The sequence below is a fragment of the Chaetodon auriga genome, chromosome 5, assembly GCF_051107435.1.
Source record: "Chaetodon auriga isolate fChaAug3 chromosome 5, fChaAug3.hap1, whole genome shotgun sequence".
In the NCBI taxonomy this organism is placed as follows: domain Eukaryota; kingdom Metazoa; phylum Chordata; class Actinopteri; order Chaetodontiformes; family Chaetodontidae; genus Chaetodon; species Chaetodon auriga.
In genome coordinates, this window is record NC_135078.1 from 29433042 (window position 1) to 29455000 (window position 21959).

At 48.1% G+C, this 21959-nt stretch overlaps 2 protein-coding genes across 4 annotated transcripts in view; one reads left to right on the forward strand and one right to left on the reverse strand.

Moving 5' to 3' along the window:
- The first annotated feature begins 532 nt into the window (after positions 1-532).
- Positions 533-20428, forward strand: LOC143320397 (bromodomain-containing protein 3-like). 2 transcript variants are annotated; one of them, XM_076729962.1, is made up of 12 exons: positions 533-658; positions 7705-8050; positions 9377-9488; positions 9639-9776; positions 10053-10200; positions 11111-11280; positions 11666-12061; positions 12593-12721; positions 14468-14650; positions 14896-15128; positions 15241-15539; positions 16237-20428. In XM_076729962.1, the coding sequence occupies exons 2-12, from the start codon at positions 7959-7961 to the stop codon at positions 16353-16355; spliced, it is 2019 nt and encodes a 672-aa protein (XP_076586077.1). In that variant the 5' UTR covers positions 533-658; positions 7705-7958; the 3' UTR covers positions 16356-20428. The 2 variants fall into 2 exon arrangements, with proteins under 2 accessions (XP_076586077.1, XP_076586078.1); XM_076729963.1 differs by lacking the exon at positions 533-658 and adding an exon at positions 751-980.
- A 68-nt stretch (positions 20429-20496) lies between these two features.
- The window catches only part of brd3os (BRD3 opposite strand), a 1939-nt gene continuing 476 nt past the window's right edge, over positions 20497-21959 (reverse strand). The window contains exons 1-2 of one of the 2 annotated variants that reach the window (XM_076729965.1): positions 21848-21959; positions 20497-21746 (exon numbers count right to left, since the gene is read on the reverse strand). The exon at positions 21848-21959 is cut by the window's right edge and continues 142 nt beyond it. In XM_076729965.1, coding sequence (XP_076586080.1) covers positions 21278-21595 — 318 coding nt within the window. In that variant the 5' untranslated portion in view covers positions 21596-21746; positions 21848-21959 and the 3' untranslated portion in view covers positions 20497-21277. The remainder of the gene's footprint in view (positions 21747-21847) is intronic. The other variant, XM_076729964.1, reaches the window with a different exon arrangement.

Below are 21959 nucleotides of genomic sequence, written 5' to 3' on the forward strand. Positions count from 1 at the left end.
ACCTGGCTGCAGTGAAAATGAGACTTTGTTGTCTCAATGGGACTTACGTGGTTTAACAACAACAACAACAACAACAACAATAACAATAACCATGGTAATCATAAGAGGCCTAATGAATAACTGACCCTCCAGTTTAACAGTGAACGTGTACGTTGGTTCATATAATGCAGCTGCATCCAATCTGAGGTATCAATATAAATACTGGAAGATCAGTTATTGAAATCAGTACATTCATCAGAAGCCTCACCTGGAGAACAGAGCGGGCCTCAGGCTTTTTACTGCTGCTGTGCACACTGGGAAACGTAGTACGAGTGACGGCGCCATTCTGAACCGCATAAACCCCACCAGCCAATCACAGCGGCCCGGTCATCGCTTCAGCCAGTCACTGCACTTCAAATGACCCTCCGGCCAATCACAGCGTTTCACAAACCCCAGCAGCAAATCATAGCTCCGCAAACCCTTGCCAGCCAATCATAGCGCCTCAGTCACCCGGCCAGCCAATCCGATCACAACAACATCCATGATGCTGCTCACCACTGCGCCTGCGCACACGGTAGACAGCTGATAACTCATCTATTATGCTACTTCGCTAAATAAAAATCTTCCTGAAATCTGACCGGAGGCCGCCGCTGGACGTACAGGAGGACCGAAACTCAAAGTAAACACGTCTCTCTGTCCGGTAGCGGTGGGATTAGCGGGTAAACGAAGCGGAGGTTCTTCCCGGAGCGTGCAGAATGTGTCGGTGTGTCGGAGCCTGGCTGGCCGCTCGGCGCCTTCAGACAAAGCTCAGCTAACAGGCTAACGGCTTATTAGCTAGCCAAACACCGAGCGGTAACATCTGCAAAGATTGGATTTGTAACCGTATTAATCTGATCCATGTGCGTCTCATAAGCGAACAAATGTCAAGATACCCCCTTCAACACACTCTGCGATATCCTCAGAACCGCTATAAACAGTTTTAATCACATTTTGCGTCTTCGGTAAGTAGCCTAGCTCGGTTAGCTAGCAGCCTAGCTCATATTTTGCTTGGCTTGCCCGCCATCTTTTTAAAGCAAGATAAATGGGATGTTTCGTTAGCCTGTAAAACATTCGCCCCTGGTCAGTCTGGTGAGTTAGCGCTGGTTTTCAGCTGCATTTTGGCAGTAAAGGAGCAGCTCGAGGTGTCTCATTGTGGATCATGTCGCTGTTGACTGGATTTGTATAGTTTGGTGGTCGCAGCGGTGCCTGTTAGCAGTTAGCTCACTGAACCGCAGGAGCATGCAGGCATGCAGAGCGAGCAGCTGCCGGACTCCACATCTGTTGATCCCTGCAGGACCGGACTGTGATCCGGATTGTTTAGTGCAGGTTTAAGGTTGGTTTGCTGTGGGAAAGGCAGAGAGGAGGCTCAGCTCTCTGATCCTGCTGCTGGGCAGTGAGTTAAACGCGGAACTGAGCTGTGTTTTCTCAGTCCGTCCAGTCTTCATGCGGTTTAAGGTCCCTGGTTAAAACACCGGTGCTGGACTCTGGAAGAGGGCAGGTTTTCGTGCATGAACATCAATTTTTGGTGATTGAGTGATTTTTTTTTAAGTTGTTTGCTGGTGAATAAGAACAGAAGTTGAGAAATGCACCGGTAGAGTTGACAGAGTTTACCTGAGCACAGGTGGTTGATGTTTACGGGCTCAAATGAAGCTGTGTGATTTGATCAACTGGATTCTGTTCACATGATCTCAGTCTGGCTGTCGATCACACACATTCACATATATTTAACCATTTTAAAGTCACATGTGGACCACCACACAGCAGTAATAAATTATGAGGTTTGAGATGTCTGAGAGGATGAACTGATCGATCGGTCATTGATCGACAGAAATCAACTGATTTGACGATTGTCTGTTTTTAAGAATTAAAAATGGCAGAAGGTCAAAGTTTCAGCTGCTTCCTTCATCGTGTCTGATAGAACGCTGTTGTTGGACCAATGGACAGAAACAGCTTGTGGTTTTGAAGATGTCTCCGTTGGGTTTGAGTTAATTATGATCTTTATTGTTTCTGCAGTAGACTAAACAATTGATCAATCAGTGGAGAAAAAAATCAGCAGATGGATTAAAAACAGTTTTTTTTTTGTGAATTCAGAGACAGCATTCAGTTCAGTTTCCACGTGTTTACACGTTTGTTATATTCAGCTTCACTGGATGTTTTGACTCGTAAATGATCATCAAGAATTCTTATAAAAATGTCAAAAGACTGTCTTAATCAATTAACTAGTTACAAATTAGTTTATGTTAATTGCAAAAGGCTCAAATGAACCAGTTCTGGAGGATTTGCTCCTTTTCTGTATTTATTTCTGTGAATTGAATATCTTTAAGTGATTAGTAAATAAATTGAGACAATCATCTAAATATTAGTTGATAACGAATCGATTGGTTGATCATTTCCTCGTGAGATTTGTCTCGATAAAATACTTAATTGTTTGTGAGGTCAAAGGTCACCGTGAAATAAACCAATAAATCATCATCTTTAAAACATTGGAAACAGACAGTTGTTTGAGGTTTTGTTTGAAGGATGGTTTGAATTGATTTTAAAGCAGCGAATCAAAGATGCTTTCACCTCAGATGAAGTGAGAAATGTCTCAAATTGATCGTTGTTATTGAAGATCACGTAATGCTCGAAGCAAAGTGAGGAAGTGCTTTCAGGTAGAAACCATTTGGTGAGCCTGACAGCTTGTTGACATCCTGTGGAGGTTTTCGTGTGTTGGGTGAGTCCTGATGTGGGTCTGGAAGGATCAGCGACCTAACTGGTTCTCCAGAGGTCACCACAGACTAGTTCAGTTCTGTGGTTCAGACCTGATTTGGGGTTCTTGGTTCCTCAGAGCTGGATCAGTTCCCAGTGTCCTCCGGCCACAGCCTGGCAATGAGCACTGCTGGTTTTGGTAGTTTGTTATATGGATGAAGAGCTCGCGGTGAACTGATCTCTGCACGTCTGCCAATCGGCTGCCTGTAAACACGGTGTCTGGACGCTCGAGGCCGGCGGTCCGTTACGCGATGCTTCGTTTGAGCGCGTGCGTTCCTGTTATTGGCGGCGCTTTGGTCCCGTGCTGAGATAAAGTAAAGTCACTGTCACATGACCGGTCCACGGCCTCATCAGAATCAGAAATCAGAATCAGAAAAAGCTTTATTGCCAAGAATGCTTTTACACATACGAGGAATTTTTTCTGGTGAAATTGGTGCATGACACATCTACTAAAATAAGAGCATAAAAAATATCAATTTAAATATATATACACAAGTCTGTTATTGTTAGAAACACAATACTGTTTTTCAGAAAGAAGTCCCAGTTGAGCGTTAATGTAACGCATAGAGTTATATTTATATCAGTCATGAAAGACATGCTGAGCGCTCACGGCAGGCTGGACGTTCAGCGGCGATACAAAGGTGGAAATTTTAGTGAGACGGGTATAAAGCATCTGTTAGTGTCTCTAAAAACAACCGCGAGTAGTTCAGTTCACCTCTGAAACAGACATGTGACTGACGTTAATGCTGCGCAGGACGCCGTCCAAACCTCGGCGAGAAACACGAACATTTTCTGTTTTCGTCCAGAATGTGAAAGCGCAGAGCAGAACATCTGGATATTAACCTTCCTCATCATACATACGACTTCATTTAGGTTGAATTCATATTGATCATGTTCGTGATTTACACAAACAGTGTGCAGAAATATAAAGATAAGAACTAGACAACAACTTAAAAACTGGACAACAATAAATGTAAAGACTAGACAACAAGTATTCGAAAATAAATCATCAGGTACAAAACTACAGAAGAGTTTGAAGAAAAAGTGTCATGATAATACCTGTGTCTCTAAATAGTCCATACGTGTGTGTGTGCGTGTGTGCTGAGTCAGTGACACAGTAAACACAGTCAACATTACCGTCCAGAATGCTTCAGACTGACGTCATTAACCACAGATCGAGTCTGTGAGCGGCATCATTACTTTAGAGTCGTCTCCTCGAATCTTCTCTGAGACCTGGTCCTGGTCCACAGTGAGTCTGGAGAAACCCTGATTCCACTCGGCTCCGTCCGTAAACTCTGTCCCCTCGCTGGGTTTTCATTTGTGCCGTGATCTTGATTTGAAGCTCACGTGAGGTTAAGTGCTGTGGTGCTAACCCGGGACACGATGTCCACCTCCCTGTGCACGGTGGATCCTTTGCCGAGCTGCTGCCGCTGCCAGCACAGACCGGTGTCTGTCCCGACCGTCAGTGATGTGATGCCGTGGTCGAAAGAAAACAGCAGAGTGGATTCTGATGTCGAGATACAGAAGAAAAACGTGAAAGCATGTTTATTACACTTCAGTCAGATGCTGATTTTATTCAGTTATATGAGATAAGAGCTAAATTTGTCGAGAAGTGAATATTTCACAGTAAATTAGAAACTATTGAAATTCTGTTAAAAGTGAGTTATGATGATTTTAATGACCGACGGCATCGACTGGAGCATTAGGAGGCCCGCTTCCCTGTACTAATATGGCGGCCATTTTGGGAATTGGTGTTTGAGGTACAGACTCTCCACAGCAGGGCGTGATTGACCATGCACACACACACACACACACACACACACAGCCCCTAAGGTCAGCCAGCTGCCTTCAGAATTAGTCCAGAATCCACCTGTGCAGGTTAGCTGCTGCAGAAAGTTTCAGATAAAGTTTAGAAGCTGGTAACATGAAAATATTGAAGGTGCGGAAGGAAACCTGATTGAAAAGCTCCTGGTTGGTGTGTGGGGGAGTGGACAAAGAGGGTCAGATCCCATCACTGTAGTTTTAATATCGCAGTATCAGCATATGTGATGGGATCACATATCGAAATTTTACCTTTTGGAAATTTTAATATCACCTAGAAGCTTATTTCAAACTCTTTTCAAATCTGTTTTCATTATTTTTAGATCTGGTTTGCATCAAGTGTTATGATCACTCAAAGTCAGCTGATCAGCAGGATTTTTTGGAGCAGAATTTGAGAAAAACAGGTTTAAAGTCAAGGATTGTAAATCAGAACACGACCAGCTCCCTCAAACTCTCTCCGTCTCTGAAGCTTCGACGTCTCTCTGTGTGTCTCGCAGCATCTGACTGAGGCGTCACAATAATGTTTGATGATGAGGGTGACCTGATGTCCCATTTAGTAATTTCCATTACTTTTCACACGTCCCACAAATTGTGACGTTGTCGCGAATCGTTAGCGACACTGTCAATAATAATTCACGACAACATCACAATTTGCGGGACGTGTGAAAAGTAATGGAAATGCGTGGCTGTCCTGCACACAGCGGGACATCAGGTCACCTTAACTATGAGAGATAAACCGTCTTCGTGGACTGTGTAGACTAACACGTCAGGGCCGCATTTCATGCGCTGTTCGCTTTTCATTCGTAGGAGATAACAACAAACAGCGTGCCTAATTTAAATAACGTTTTTAACACATTAAACAAGCAAAATATAATGAGATATTTTCAGGAATAAAACCTAACCCTAACCTGTGACAAGATGTTGTAAAATAATAATTTAATGAAAACCCAATTTCACCAATATTTTGACTTTCAACTTATTTTCACGTTTTCCTGGAAAAGTGCCAAGGCGACATCCGATGGGTTTTCCCAGATCCCATCACATATCAGTAATGAAAATGAATTTGAGCTCTCTGTGGGCTGAATGGGAAGCTTTGGTGGGCTGGGCTGGGCACAGATTGACTCGCTGTGTGTTTGGGATGCGGACCGAGGTCCTGTCATAGAAGAATGGCGTAGAAAAAGGTCTCCAGGAGTCTCCTCAGCAGCCCCAGTGTGCTCTGGCCTGTCTTATCTAGTGCATTTGTATTGTCAGTCCAGGTGAATCCTCGGGTACCTGTAAGATTCCGTCCTGTCGTTGTCGTTCCCTGAAGAAAAGGTGGAGCAGGTGGGACAAACCAGAGGAAGAAAAGCCGGTGGTGCTGACAAGCTGAGAGGGAACAGGTTGAAGTCTCTTTGACCAGTGGCGGCCACATGTTTTAAAATCATTCATTGTGAGCTGTTACAGGTCGGTCTGAATCTGGTCAAGGCACTGGCAGCAGAGCGAGCAGCCCCAGTATTCCCAGTGACACCAGTTAAACAGCTTGGAGAAGATCAGCATGGTCTGGCTTCATCCTGCTGGACTTTTGGAGTATCAGTGACCTTTTGTTCAAATGTGTTTTCATGAAGCCGAGTTCATCAGTGTCACTTGTTGTAAACATACAGTGTGATTGGATGTAGGCTACCATGTGATTGGATACAGCGCGTCATCACTGATGGTCTTCTACCACGCTGGTTTTGCTGGTTTCACCTTTTTCAACCAGTTGTTTGTTGAACAGCCGTGAGTGGCGTTGACCCGACGTCCAAGCAGCATGAAGTTAAAGACGACACATTTCTTCAATACTTAAAGCAGGATTATGTCTTTATTTCCATCTTCCACAGGTTCAAAATGACGTAGATGGAAGAAGCCCCTCCATGGTCAGTGTTTAGTTCCCCCCCGGCTTCAGCTTGTAAAGGCGTTTTGTATGCAGCTGAGAGTCTTTCAGGTCTTCTTTGGGGATTTTTGCTCATTCTTCCTTCCAAAAAGCTTCGAGTTCTGTGAGTTTCTTGGCTCGTCTTACCTGTTCCGCTCTTTGGAGGTCAAGCCACAGACTGTAGACCATGTTTGATTCAGGGACTGTGAGAGCCACGGCAGAACCTTCAGCCTGGTCCTCTTGAGGTGGCTCATTGTGGATTTTGAGGTGTGTCTGGGACCAGTATCCTGTTGTAGAAGTCTTCCTTTCTTCACCTGCAGCTTCTTTACAGACGCTGTGATGCGTGATTGCAGAATTTGTTGGTATTTGATTGAATCCATTCTTTGCTCGACCAGTGAAATGTCCCCCGTCCACCATCCACCGTCCACCATCTAACACAAGCCCAAAGCTCGCTGGACAGTTGGAAACGAGTTCTCTTCATGAAATTCTGCACCTTTTCCTCCAAACAGAGCTTTGCTCATTGTGTCCAGGGAGCTCTGTTTGAACTTCATCAGTCCACAGGACTTGTTCCCAGAATGCATCAGGGCCGTTTGGACGTTCCTTTGCAAACGTCTGACGCTGAATTTTGTGGTGAGGATGCAGGAAAGGTTTGTTACAATGAGATAAAGAACAGCATATGTACTAAACAGGTATGTGGGTGGTTGATGGTTAGCAGAACTAAAACCTGAGTCGAGCCTCGCAGAAAGAAAAGGCCTCAGTTTTATTCCATAGATTGAAAACAGTTCTGAAGGTCCAACAGGAAAGACGAGTGGAAGGCGTCGCTGGAGGTCAAAGCCTTCTTCCATGGATGGCGGCAGCCGTGTGTGTCTGCTGTTTACAAACTGTACAAGAGGAATGCGATTCTCATTTTTAATCTCTGTGCGTAGTGAATATGTTGCAGTGGATAAAACAGGCCAGAAAAACAAACATTGAAAGTAACTAACGGTTATTTTATATATTGATTAATGTGCCGATCAGTAAAGTCAAAGGTCTCAAAACCACACACAGAATGTAGAGCTGCTACGTTTTCCACTGTGCACCTTTGTAGACCTGATCGATCGATCGATTGATCGATGACACGTGGGTGAAACTGAAGCTTTTACAGTCTGAGAGCTAAAACGTTGGAAAAGATGATTTTTCCTGTTGTTGGGAGCTAACGATGCTAACGGTGTGTCTCCTCTCTCCCTCAGGTCGTGCAATGGGAGTTTGTCTCCTCAGGAGAAACATCGAGCTGAAGAATCAACACCAACGACACCTGAACTGAGCACACACGAACACACACACCTGTGTGCCCTCACATACACACACACACACACACACACACACACACACACACACACACACACACACACACACCCCCTCAGACCACAGAGGGAGTTGTTTTTTCACCTTCAGGTCAGACACTACCGTCCCACGGTGCATTGCTGCGTCACCGTCGTCCACCATGTCGGACGCCCCCGAGGCTGCGCCCCCCAGCCCCCCTACCCTCACCAACCCGCCCCCACCTGAGGTCACCAATCCCACCAAACCTGGCAGGTAGGAAACACCTTAACACACCTGAAGCTGACACCTGCACAGGGCTGTCACGAGAACACGGACAATAGGAGAAAAAGAAAGATGTGCTGGAAAAGGATTTCAGTGTTTTCCTCCATCCAGCTGAGAATGAGCCGGGGGTGGGGTGGGGGGCTCCGTGATGTTCAGAGTCATGTTAACAGTCAAAGGGTACTTTATGGACGGCTGTGAACACACCCTCGTGGCAGCAACATCCCTGTCTCCTTGAAAGCAAACCAGGATCTTTAGATCTTTGTCTGATGGGGCACAGGGTGGCGTGGTCTCTGGACTCGGTCTCTGGACTCGGTCCTGGACTTAATTTGGTCTTTCTAGCTTGTTTTGCCTGCAGAGGTTTAAGGTTTGGGATTGAGCTCAGCAGTTTCAATGTGTGTCAAACATTGTTCAGAGAGCTGGGTAATCGTGAATAGGAAGCCGACATCAAAACAATGAATTCTGGGAGCTCAACTGTGTGTGAGTCAAACACTTAGAGGAAATACTGGCAAAAGGTACTTTTTTACTTTGCAGCCATTGTCTCTGCAAACACGATGCTGCACTGTTAAAGTAAAATGGACCAAAACGTGAGATGAAACGTTGAACTTCAGCAGCAGTCAGTCACAGTCCAAAGACTCCTCGTGGTTCTACCAGTGAAAGGGGGTCGAGTATGTTGTGATGGACTGATGATAATCATAATCCAGACCAACTCCGCTGACTTTAAATCATATGTTTAGGTGTAAAAGTTCAGTCTGCAGGTAAAATTATAGCTCCCTGTTTGTGTTCATATGATTCATAAGGAAAAAGGGATTTGGTTTATAAATTAATAATAATTAGACACTTATTTACACAAAGGGCTTCCTGACTACAGTCCAAGGATGAAGCACCATTTAAAAAAAAAAAAGAAACACTGAGAGGACACTGGACACATCACATATACTCTATCAGACGTCCACAGACGGGACAGGTGACTGTGTGCTGTGATCCCTGTCCACCATCATCACTGACAATGTTCTGCAGATCAGCCTCACACAGACCGTCCTCATGACACAAGCTGTGCACGTTGTGATTGGACACCTTACTTTAAGGTCCGTATCATGCCGTGATTATGACGAGCAGTACAGCTGACTCCGCCTTTAAATCACATCCCAAATGAGCCACAACATCAACCCAGACGAGATGTGCTGTGCACAATCAACGGACAAAACACATGAGGAAGTGGATTTGAGTGTTGAGAGCCAGAGACGAGTTGAGACAGACATCTGCAGACACGCGTCCTCCTGCAGCTGTGTGATGTGCTCATGTGTTTGTGTCCATCAGAAAGACCAACCAGCTGCAGTACATGCAGAACGTGGTGGTGAAGACTCTGTGGAAGCATCAGTTCGCCTGGCCTTTCTACCAACCGGTCGACGCCATCAAGCTCTGCCTGGCGGTAAGTCACTGCACCGACTGTCATGAGAAATAGTTCCACGCCGTTTCTCACATTTCAGTTTTGTACACGGCGAACGATGGAGGTCTAAAGTGTTAATGAGTCTTCATGCTAAGCTAAGCTAAGCTAAGCTAACCACGGCCATGCTTCCAGGACTACCACAAGGTGATCAAGAACCCGATGGACATGGGAACCATCAAGAAGCGTCTGGAGAACAATTATTACTGGAGCGCCAGTGAGGCCATGCAGGACTTCAACACCATGTTCACCAACTGTTACATCTACAACAAGGTACGAACACACCCGACTGCACTTAAAGATGCAGTGAGGAATACTTGACTGATACTGTTCACCCTGACCTGCTGCCTCAGGTGTGCTCTGCTGCCATCAGTGCAGGTGGTCAAGTCTTGGTATCACACTGAGGGCTATGGAAGGAGGATAGCAGTGTGTCATGGCTGCCACTTGATGTTGCTGAAGAGTTCCAGTTACCTGCAAACGCACTCTAAATATCACACCTCAGATGTCTCAGACAGCGTCTAAGAAACAGTTTGTGTTTGTGTCTTTCAGCCCACAGACGACATCGTGTTGATGGCTCAAGCTTTAGAGAAAATCTTCCTGCAGAAAGTCGCTCAGATGCCTCAAGAAGAAGTTGCTCTGCTGCCTCCAGCTCCCAAAGGCAAGAACAAGAGCAAACAGCCTGCTGCTGCGACTACAGGTACGCCACTGCAGTACTACTACTACTACTACTGCCGCTACAGGTACGCCACTGCAGTACTACTACTACTACTACTGCCGCTACAGGTACGCCACTGCAGTACTACTACTACTACTACTACTGCCGCTACAGGTACGCCACTGCAGTACTACTACTACTACTGCCGCTACAGGTACGCCACTGCAGTACTACTATGCTACAGGTACGCCACTGCAGTACTACTATGCTACAGGTATGCCACTGCAGTACTACTACTACTGCCGCTACAGGCACACCACTGCAGTAATACTACTGCTACTGCTACTACTACTACGGGTGCACTGCTGAAGGCTGAGTGACATGGTGGGCACTGTCTGGTGGTGACTGGCGTCAGTGTGTCCCAGTCTGGACAGCAGTGCAGTCTCAGTGTGGACTGAGAGACGAAGCAGCTGTCAGTGATGTCGACCCTTTAGTGACATCCAGGACAATATGAGACAAATGCATCTTTGAGGTGCGACTTCTCCTCTTTAATGTTTTGTTTATGTGGAAGTGCAGACGTCATTTTGGTGCTGCTGTGAAAACTGTGTGTGTGTGTGTGCGCGCGCGCGCGTGTGTGTGTGTGTGTGTGTGCGCGTGTGTGTGTGTGTGTGCGCGTTACATTTGGATGTTTTCTGTTTACCTTTTTATGTATTTACTAACTTGCATTGTACTGCAGTACGTCACATACTTTGACATTCCTGTAGTCAAAGGTGGCGTAGAGTGTGTGGTTTTAAAGGTGCAGTCAGTAACGTTTCACTGTCTCTTTGCACATCAGGTGACTGAGGTGAAAATCAGGTGTTTTCATGTATTTATTAACTAACTGTGTTGAACTGCAGCAGTACTTGCACTACATTCCAGTACTGACAGTACTCTGTCTGTGTCTCTGTCTTAGTGAGTCAGCAGGCGGAGTCTTCAGCCTCCCCTCCACCCTCCTATCCTTCGCCCTCGCCCTCTCAGACACCTGTCATCTCCACCATGCCCACACCTGTTCAGACCACACCCCCGGTCTCTGCACCGCAGCCGCCGGCTGCCATGATGCCATCTGCGCAGCCTGTTGTCAAGGTAACAGCATCACATGACCCGAAATATGAGACTTTTTGTCTGCCTTTCCGTCTCTCCACCGGTCTGTCTGTCTGCCTGTCTATCTGCCCGTCTCTCCGCCGGTCTGTCTGTCTGCCTGTCTATCTGCCCGTCTCTCCGCCGGTCTGTCTGTCTGCCTGTCTATCTGCCTGTCTGTCTGTCTGTCTGTCTGTCTGTCTGTCTGTCTCTCTTCCTGCTTGTCTCTTCTTACCTGTCTCTTTACCCGTCTGTCCCTTTTAACACATTTCTCTAAAACTGTGTCTGCACCGTGTGCTTCTCTTTCCCTGTCTTACATCATACCTGTCTGTCTGTCTGTCATCATACCTGTCTGTCTGTCTGTCATCATACCTGTCTGTCTCCCCAACAGAAGAAAGGTGTGAAGAGGAAAGCCGACACCACCACTCCCACTACGTCGGCCATCTCCGCCGGTCGAGCCGACTCTCCGTCCGCTCAGGACACCAAACCGGCCAAACTAGGCTCGTCGCGCCGGGAGGCCGCCGCCCGCCCGGCTAAGACCCGTAGGGAGACGGGTGAGGAGGTGGCGGGGGGTGACGTGGGAGCTGGTGGAGGGGGAGCCGGGGGAAGGAAGGGCGGTAAGCTGGGTGAACAGATGAAACATTGCGACGCCATCCTGAAGGACATGCTCTCTAAGAAGCACGCAGCCTACGCCTGGCCTTTCTACAAGCCGGTGGACGCCGAGGCACTGGAGCTGCACGACTACCACGACATCATCAAACACCCCATGGACCTCAGCACTGTCCGGGTAATACACGCATGACACCGTCGCGCACTAAACACTGTGCCATGACATCACAACGGGGTCAGATTTAGAATCAGGAGAGGAGCTGTGAGGTCACAGCTCAGCGGATGACCTTTGAACTGCGACACTGTTCGACAGCTGTCTGCAGCACCTTTAGACCTTTGAGATTTCGTCTAGCAGGAGAGCAGCACATCCGGGTACACTACGTCATGAAGGTTTGACTGGCTGCCAAAGCAGACAGCATGAACTAAGACTGCTTTTAGGAGCCGATCCTGTGGCCGCCTCAGGCAAACCGTTACAGTGCTGCCGATCGGCGTCGTGACCGAAGCGACTGCTGTGACACTCAATAAGAAAGTCCTCAGTACAACTCGTCCTGCGTCCACCTTCTGTGTGACTTTACTGTCTGCAGATTGTAGATTTGTTCTGACTCTGGTTAGATGAGGGCACCAGTTTGCAGCCTTCAGACTACGCTGAGACCTTCAGAGCCGTCAGCGCTGGCTCCACATGTTTAATGTCTCTGCTCTGTCCCCACAGAAAAAGATGGATAAGGGAGAATACAGTGATCCTCAGAGCTTTGCCACCGATGTCAGGTTAATGTTCTCCAACTGTTACAAGTACAATCCTCCAGACCACGAGGTGGTGGCCATGGCCCGCAAGCTGCAGGTACCTCCAACCTCCACAGCCTCCGTGACCTCACTGATCATCCACCTCACAGATCGTAAATCCACCTTTCATCCACCTCACTGATCATCCACCTCACAGATCGTAAATCCACCTTTCATCCACCTCACTGATCATCCACCTCACAGATCGTAAATCCACCTTTCATCCACCTCACTGATCATCCATCCACCTTTCATCCACCTCACCGATCATCCATCCACCTTACATCCACCTCACCGATCATCCATCCACCTTACATCCACCTCACCGATCATCCATCCACCTTACATCCACCTCACCGATCATCCATCCACCTTTCATCCACCTCACTGATCATCCACCTTTCATCCACCTCACTGATCATCCACCTTTCATCCACCTCACTGATCATCCATCCACCTTACATCCACCTCACTGATCATCCATCCACCTTACATCCACCTCACAGATCGTAAATCCACCTTTCATCCACCTCACTGATCATCCATCCACCTTTCATCCACCTCACTGATCATCCATCCACCTTACATCCACCTCACTGATCATCCATCCACCTTACATCCACCTCACCGATCATCCACCTTTCATCCACCTCACTGATCATCCACCTTTCATCCACCTCACTGATCATCCATCCACCTTTCATCCACCTCACTGATCATCCATCCACCTTACATCCACCTCACTGATCATCCATCCACCTTACATCCACCTCACCGATCATCCATCCACCTTACATCCACCTCACCGATCATCCATCCACCTTTCATCCACCTCACTGATCATCCACCTTTCATCCACCTCACCGATCATCCATCCACCTTTCATCCACCTCACTGATCATCCATCCACCTTTCATCCACCTCACTGATCATCCATCCACCTTACATCCACCTCACTGATCATCCATCCACCTTACATCCACCTCACAGATCGTAAATCCACCTTTCATCCACCTCACTGATCATCCATCCACCTTTCATCCACCTCACTGATCATCCATCCACCTTACATCCACCTCACTGATCATCCATCCACCTTACATCCACCTCACAGATCGTAAATCCACCTTTCATCCACCTCACTGATCATCCATCCACCTTTCATCCACCTCACCGATCATCCATCCACCTTACATCCACCTCACCGATCATCCATCCACCTTTCATCCACCTCACTGATCATCCACCTTTCATCCACCTCACTGATCATCCATCCACCTTTCATCCACCTCACTGATCATCCATCCACCTTACATCCACCTCACTGATCATCCATCCACCTTACATCCACCTCACTGATCATCCATCCACCTTACATCCACCTCACTGATCATCCATCCACCTCACAGATCGTAAATCCACCTTTCATCCACCTCACTGATCATCCATCCACCTTTCATCCACCTCACTGATCATCCATCCACCTTTCATCCACCTCACTGATCATCCACCTTTCATCCACCTCACTGATCATCCAACCACCTTTCATCCACCTCACTGATCATCCACCTTTCATCCACCTCACTGATCATCCATCCACCTTACATCCACCTCACTGATCGTAAATCCACCTTTCATCCACCTCACTGATCATCCATCCACCTTACATCCACCTCACAGATCGTAAATCCACCTTTCATCCACCTCACTGATCATCCACCTTTCATCCACCTCACTGATCATCCATCCACCTTACATCCGCCTCACCGATCATCCACCTCAACGATCATCTCTCTGTCGTCAGGATGTGTTCGAGATGCGTTTTGCTAAGATCCCAGATGAGGGCCTGGAGGCATCTGTCCCATCTACAACGCCATTGGTCAGTAAAAGCACCGCCTCCTCTGACAGCAGCAACAACTCCTCCTCCGACGAATCCTCCGACTCAGAGGAGGAGCGAGCCACGCGATTGGCTGAGCTACAGGAGCAGGTTGGTGCTGCCGACCAATCACAGGTCAAGAACATCCTGGTTTTCTTCTTTAATATCATTGTCCATTTAATGAAAGTTTTGTGTTGATTGTAGTTTCTTTTAAAGGGTTATTTTGCTTTAACAATGACTGATTTTACATAATAATGTGATTTTAGATACTGATTGCTATGATAATTGACCAGTTGAAGGCGTTCCCAAATATTGATTAGAAGTTAGAGGTATTGATAATTAGTATATTCCACCAGTTGAAGGCGGTGCACGAGCAGCTGGCCGTCCTGTCCCAGGCTCCGGTCAGCAAGCCAAAGAAGAAGAAAGAGAAGAAAGACAAGGAGAAGAAGAAAGACAAGGACAAAGACAAAGGGAACAAGGGCAAGATGGAGGAAGAGAAGAAGCCCAAGGCCGCTGCTCAGCAGCCTAAACCAGCCAATCAGAAGAAAGCACCGGCCAGGAAAGCCAACAGCACGGTGCCTGCCACGAGGTACAGTTCAGCCGATCCGTTCCTTTTCTTCTTTTCAAAGAGTTACCACGTCTCTTTGGACTGAATTCAGATTGAGAGTCTGACCAATCAGAGTCCTCCTCTGTGTTTCCAGGCAACCTAAGAAAGGCAGCAAGGCGTCAGGTGGTGGCTCGGCCAACGGAGACGACGGCGAGGAGTCATCCCTGCCGATGTCATACGATGAGAAGCGCCAGCTGAGTCTGGATATAAACCGGCTGCCGGGGGAGAAGCTGGGCCGCGTCGTCCACATCATCCAGTCCAGAGAGCCGTCGCTGAGGGACTCCAACCCCGACGAGATCGAGATCGACTTCGAGACCCTCAAACCCTCCACGCTCCGAGAGCTGGAGCGCTACGTCAAGTCCTGCCTGCAGAAGAAGCAGAGGAAGCTACTGCGTAAGTAATGTGTACTAATGTACTACTGCTGTGTACACTGTGCCAACGGTGGACTGAGTGTCAAAGTACTACTACAATACTGTTACACACAAGCTGGATGGTAAACACGTCCTCTGTGGAAACCTGCGAGGTCAGACGGACACTTTCAGAAGACACGTCAACGATAGAGAGGAAAACAAAATACAGAGAAGAATAAAAGATGACGAAGCATCTCCACGCTGCGATGTCATCAGCACGCCACTCGCTCGCTGTGCAGCAGTACAGACACGGTGTGTGTGTGTGTGTGTGTGTGTGTGTGTGTGTGTGTGCGTGTGCGTGCGTGTGCGTGTCAGTGCATGCACTGTGTGTGACGGTGTGTACATGCAGCTTCAAGGTTCGGTCCTGTGGCGGAGACGGTGATGTCACGTCTCTGCCGGGGGGACACAGTCAGCGTCACGCTGCTGGACCTCAGCTGCCCGTTGCTACCAGCAGTTCCTCATGGACGCTGATTGGTCCGAACCACTGGGAAGTCTGGGACGGCCGAGAGGGATTCTCTGCTCGTGATCTGGTGATCTGTTGGATCCAGCTGCTCCTGCTAACTGCTAGCAGGCCAGTGTGGTCCTGTGTGACATCAGTGACTCTGGACCTGTTTATTAACCTGTCTCTCTCTCTCTCTCTGCTTGTCTCTCTCTCTCTACCTGTCTCTCTCTCTGTCCAGAGAAGGCAGCAGGAGGCGGGGCCTCAGGAGGTGGGGCTAGTCGTTTGAGTGGCAGCTCCTCGTCCTCCTCCGATGACAGCTCCTCAACAGGAACCTCCTCTTCCTCCGACACAGACTGAACACACACACACGCACACACACGCACACACACGCACACACACGCACACACACACACACACACACACGCACACACGCACACATACACTCATATCACACACAGAGGTTTATCCAGAGTACACACAGGAACTCAGTTTACACACATGCAGATAGAGACAAACACACACATCCATGTAAACTTCCATCCTGAACAAACACCCACACAAACAAAGACAGAGATACACACACACACACACACACACACACACACACACACACACACGCCCAGACTCGGAGACTGTATGTAAATAGGCTGACCTGTTTTTTAGCTCCTAGTGTCTTTTTTTTTTTTTTTTTTTTTTTTCCCCTGGAGGAATGCAAACAGAGAAGAAGAAGAAGAAGAAAACAAAAACTTCCCAGTGAGAGAAGAGGACTGGAGGGAGAGACGGGCAGCCTGTCTGTCTGTCTGTCTGTGGATCGTACTGGTCTTCTCTGAACATTCAAGTATTGCTGCTGTGGAGGCTTTCTTCTTCTTCTTCTTCTTCCTCCTCCTCTTCCTCCTCCTCTTGGATGGCCGGCTGTGACCCCTGACCTCTGAAAACATTCCAGAAGCATCCATACAGCATCATGGGAGAGAAGGAGAGGGTGATCTCAGTGGGTTTTGCTCCCAAGTAAGCTTTGAGAAGTTGATGGAATTGAAGCGGGTCGTCCTCAAAGAGTGTCCTCAGAGTCGTCGTCTCGAAGGCGCGACGTCTGTGAGATGACGTTCAGAGCGTCACAGGCCACGGAGGTTCTTTCCAGACCGCGTCGTCCTCAGACTGCAGATGATCCAGTTCAGATGAATTACGGTCAAATATTTGCAGACGTCGGCATCAATGTCAGAGCTCGGTGAATCGGCTGAAGGAGACTCGAGTCTCGCTGCAGAGAGAAAACTCGCTCTGGTTTCGTGTCGTCGTCTCGTTCTGTCTTCATTTATTGGTGCAGTGAGTTTGAAAGATGTCAGTAAATGATCCACAGTCCGTTTCACAGTCCAGCATCTGGCCTCCAGACCAAAGCTTGTCTTTAAAATCATGATGTGGTCCTGTAGTGGACTGTGACTGATCGGGTCCACACCTGTCCATCAGCTGCCTCACCTGTGTCCATCACTGAGACTGCTGTAAGGAGACGTGCTGGGCTGGACGCCCAACCCCCAGACCTTCATCGCTCCGACCCAGCAGCTTCATTCAGTGGCAGATACGAATAAGCATGCAGCACGTCTGTCCCGGCTTCTAATAACGCTGGTGATCGGCTGGCTGACATGACACGTCGTAGAGACGCGCAGGCGAGGCGAGGCGGGGCGAGGCGAGGCTTGTCGTTCTTCACCGCTGCTGCTTGTCTGTTCAGGTAACTTGGCTGAACGTTGTGCTGCGTGTTAGCTAGCCGGTGAGCTAGCCTGTATCAGCGTGGGGACAGATCACCTGAAGCTAAGGTGTGACAGCAGACCCAGTGATGCTTCCAGGTGGACAGGTGAAAGGAAAGCACACCTGAGGCTGACAGGTGGGTGGTTAGCTGAGTGAGAGGTGTTTCCAGATGTGGGCTTGGTGGAGCGGACTGCAGGATGTGATGGAGCTCTCTGTTCTTAATGTTGCTTTTGACACTTATTTATATTTTTATGATGTCATTTTGTTCATTTTAGTCCAGTTCAGGTGTGCAGAGTGAGAACAGGTTGTTGAGCTGCTGCAGGTGTCTGAACCTGAGCCGCTTCCTGTGGGGAGAAGAGTCCTGGAAACGTCTCGTTCAGGGCGATGTGTCATGTGATCAGAGGTGGAAGCAGCTGATTCAGGCTGAGGCTGGAAGCGTCGTCACGGTTACCATTCTGAAGAGAAATGGGATGCTGACTGGAAGTGTGCTGTAAAGTGTTACTGCGCCAAAGTCCAGCAGGACTTCAGCACCACCAGGTGGATTTTCTCTCTGCAGCAGGGTTCAGGTCTCTGCAGGCGCTCTGGATCCAGACCTCTGTTCAGTGAAACCCTCTGAGAACCCAGACCTGTCCTCTGCCGGTCCTGCAACTCAAACCCACAACCCACCGCGTGTCCCCGGGGTCAACCAGCGCTGGCTCTGTCAGCAGAGAGCGAGACGGACGGATTTTTTAACACTACATTTCCTTTATTTTCTGTCCTCTGATTTTCAGGTTGTGTGCTAAACTTGTGTCTTATAAGGTTCTTGGTATGAAACTGTCTTTGCCCCCCAGACCCCTGTCAATCAAAACCACTCATACTGTAACAGCCCCCACCGGACCGACAGTCCAGCTCGGAGCTGAACATGTCTCCGATCCTTTAACGTTGATTCTTTTAGCTGTTTGTGACTCTAAAGGAGCGTCGAGGTCGGAGGGAGGATCCCGAAAACCTGGACGTCACTTTCAGGCTCTGCGCTTTGCTTTTAGTACGAGTTTCTCTTTGAAATGTCCAAATGGAGACAGGGCGTGGGCGGGACGAGGTGGGACGAGGCAGGCGTCCGTTTCTGTGTTAAAATGATTTTGTTCATGAACGTGAAGTAAAAACCAGACCGGAGCTTCAGTCTGATCGCTCTCCTCAAACGAGGGAATTGTTTGTCAAACGATGTAAAATCACCTGATTCAGGACGTTCGCTGCAGTTTTTGCTTTAATTTGAATCTTTTTAATAAAGTTTGATCTGATTGGCTCAAACAACATTTTTATTTTACCTGAAGAAGCCGCCTCGAGTGTGGTGACACAGCCTGGAACTCACCTGATTGGTTTGTTGGAGTCGAGCTGCAATCAGCTGATTCCTTCACTCAAACTCGTTTTCTTACGTTTGGGACGCAGCCGACACCTCGACAGCGCTCAGGAGGATGTGGGATTGCTCGTTCTGGACCGGACCTTTGACCTTTGACCTGGTTCAGGCTTCAGATGGCGTCCGCTGACGAGCTTCCATCTGTGCTGTCTGTTTCCAGCTGTGCTCTGATTGGTCGGTTACAGGAAAGCTGTGCTGTGTTCAGTGTGTCCCTGAAGGTTTCCACAGCAGAAACTTTCCTGCAGGTTTTGAACTCAGCACCGGGGGGGGGGGGTCACTTTGGCTTCTTTCCTAACCTCAACTTGTTTCTGTTGATCAGATGCTGCTGATCAGATCAATCAATCATTTGGAACCAATCAGATGAAGTCAAGTGTCCTCTCAAACACTCCTCACCTGTCAGTCTGAAACGAGCCCCTCTTGTTGACGCTGTCCTCGTATCCGACCTTTGACCTCTGAGTGACGTGCTGAGGTCAGAACCTTCACACACTGGAATTGGACAGTGAGACCAGGACTCAGGACCACATGGGTTCTGGTCTGGATCAGGGATTCTGTGAGGTCCTGCTGCCTCCTCTGTGATTGGTTAGATTATTGGGGTTAAAGACACTGATCCTGGCTGCTTATTGGTTAATGATGCGTTCAGGTTCAGCAGCTTCACAGCAGGAATGAATCTGGATAATTGATTAATTGATTGATTGATTGATAGGAATTAATTTGATGATTCTCACTGATTACAGTTCTTTTTTCTGTGAAGACTCAACAATGGGAGGACTTCCTGTTTCGTGTCAAACCGAATGCGTTCGTTGACTAAACCAATAAACACATTTCCGGGGCCTTCATCAGCTGTAGCTGCTTGGTTGTCATGGGGACGGCCTCGTCATCGTCATCTAAAGGTGTCTCTAAAGGTGTGGGGAAGCTGAAGCCAGGCGTTTGGTTTGATTTGGGACAGTTTCCAGACTAATCGATACCTGGTGGGTCGGGGTGAAGACAGACAGACAGATGGACAGCTCGTCGCCACAGTAACCCTCCTGTTTGTTTTAGTTGATGGTCGAGCTTTGATGCTAATAGTTAATTTTTGTATTTTAATAAGAAAAAGGAAAAAGTGATTTTATGTATTTGCATGCACTCCGGCCGTACGTTCTTTCTTCCGTATGTTTGAGCACTGTATAGTAGCTGTATAGTAGCTGTCTGAGGTTTAGATCGACCTGCAGGACGAACGACAACAACAGGTGAACCTTTGATGTAATTACTGATACGGGATCCTTATTTTCTGAGTTCCTTTGTTTTCATAAATAAACACGTAAACTGACTCCACGGCTCGTTCACTTCTTACCATCGCGTCCACGTCAGGACCTGGATCCAGGTTTACCCTGTGAGGACCTGCTGATTGCCCTCAGGTGAGTCCCTTCCTTCACACCTGCACAGGTGTGTTTTCAGGTGGGAGCAGGTCTGCAGCCATGCTAGCAGCTCTGTGGGCTGAACTTCATCTACATGCTGACATTTGACAAGTGCTGGCCATGTTAGCATGCTAACGTTAGCCAAGTGGCTGATGGGAATGTGATGAGTGAACCGCTGGAAAGGTTGAACCTTGTGGTGATGTCCTGACAGGTAGCGCCACCATCAGGTCAGAGTTACCGCAGTCCACAATCCATCCCAAGATCCTTCAGTGCAGAGAGGAGCAGACTGCTGAGGAAGGTGAGTGTCACACCTTCACCTGTCAGGTAGAAAACCTGAACTTCACTGTTTGTATTGACAACACGTTTTAATCAAACCCAGAACAAGAAACACCAGGCTACTGCATGAAGCACAGGGTTTGAAGTACATCAGTATTACTGCGACCATACTGTGAAAATACTGCAATGATACTGCGATAATACTGCGATAATACTGTGATGTTTTTCTTGTGGAGACTTTCAGGCCTCGGAGGAAACGAGGTCAGAAAATCAGTTTTGATTTGAACGGATCAGTTAAAACGTTTGAGTTTGAGTGTGAAAGCGTCGTCGTTTAATCCAGGTGCCCCAAAGTCTCAAATGTCATTATTTCCAGGAAGTGACCTGTAAACTAAAGTGTTACAGAAACTTAAATCATGTTTAAATTCACTAAAAAAATCACAGACTGGTTAAAATCCAGCCAGTCTGTTCAGGTTACTGGTTTCTGTCTACATGACCCTGCAGATCCTGGACCGTCCCTCTGCTTCCTCAAGGCCCCTCTTGTCCCGGACCAGTACGGCCTGGTTCCCGAAGCTGCTGTACCAGGCTGACTGGCTGCGGTTCAGGTAGGTGGAGGGGGGGGCCGCCTCTAGATCCTGCTGCTGCTGCTGCCAGATCAGCAGGGACGTGTCCCGGTACCGCAACCGGGCAAAGGCCTCCGACAGGGCCTTCTCTGCCAGGGGAGGGGGACCGGGACCGGGACTGGGACCAGGAGCTTCCTCTGCAGCTGCCTGTTCCTCTACAGCCGGTGAATCCCCGTCCGACATGTTGGAAGTGTCAGTGCTCCATAAACCAGCATAGTGTCAGGAGAAGCATCCAGAAGCAGACTGGCCTGGCCCGGTCTGGACCGCCTCAGATCCAGGTCCATCTCAGTCACACCTGAAGAGTTCAGCTGGTCGTCTGATCCTTGAGCAGAACCTGAAAGCACAAAATCAGATCAGAGAGTTGTGAGTTTAAACTGGATCCACTTGTAACGTGTTAATCCAGATCAGATACTGACACCTGGTCTGCCTGCGAACCTTCAGTCCTGACTAACATGAGGAACAACATCGGGCCAGATGCTGAATTTTGAGGATGTTCTTGCTCTTGGTGACTCCTTTGACATTTCTGGGTCCATGTTTCTCGGAGCAG

What these genes read in the sequence shown, in the direction of transcription:
- LOC143320397 (XM_076729962.1), top strand. Translation starts at nt 7,959, where the DNA reads ATGTCGGACGCCCCCGAGGCTGCGCCCCCCAGCCCCCCTACCCTCACC. An exon ending in ACTGTTACATCTACAACAAG is followed by an intron (nt 9,777 to 10,052) that starts GTACGAACACAC and finishes TGTGTCTTTCAG; the next exon opens with CCCACAGACGACATCGTGTT. An exon ending in TGGACCTCAGCACTGTCCGG is followed by an intron (nt 12,062 to 12,592) that starts GTAATACACGCA and finishes CTGTCCCCACAG; the next exon opens with AAAAAGATGGATAAGGGAGA.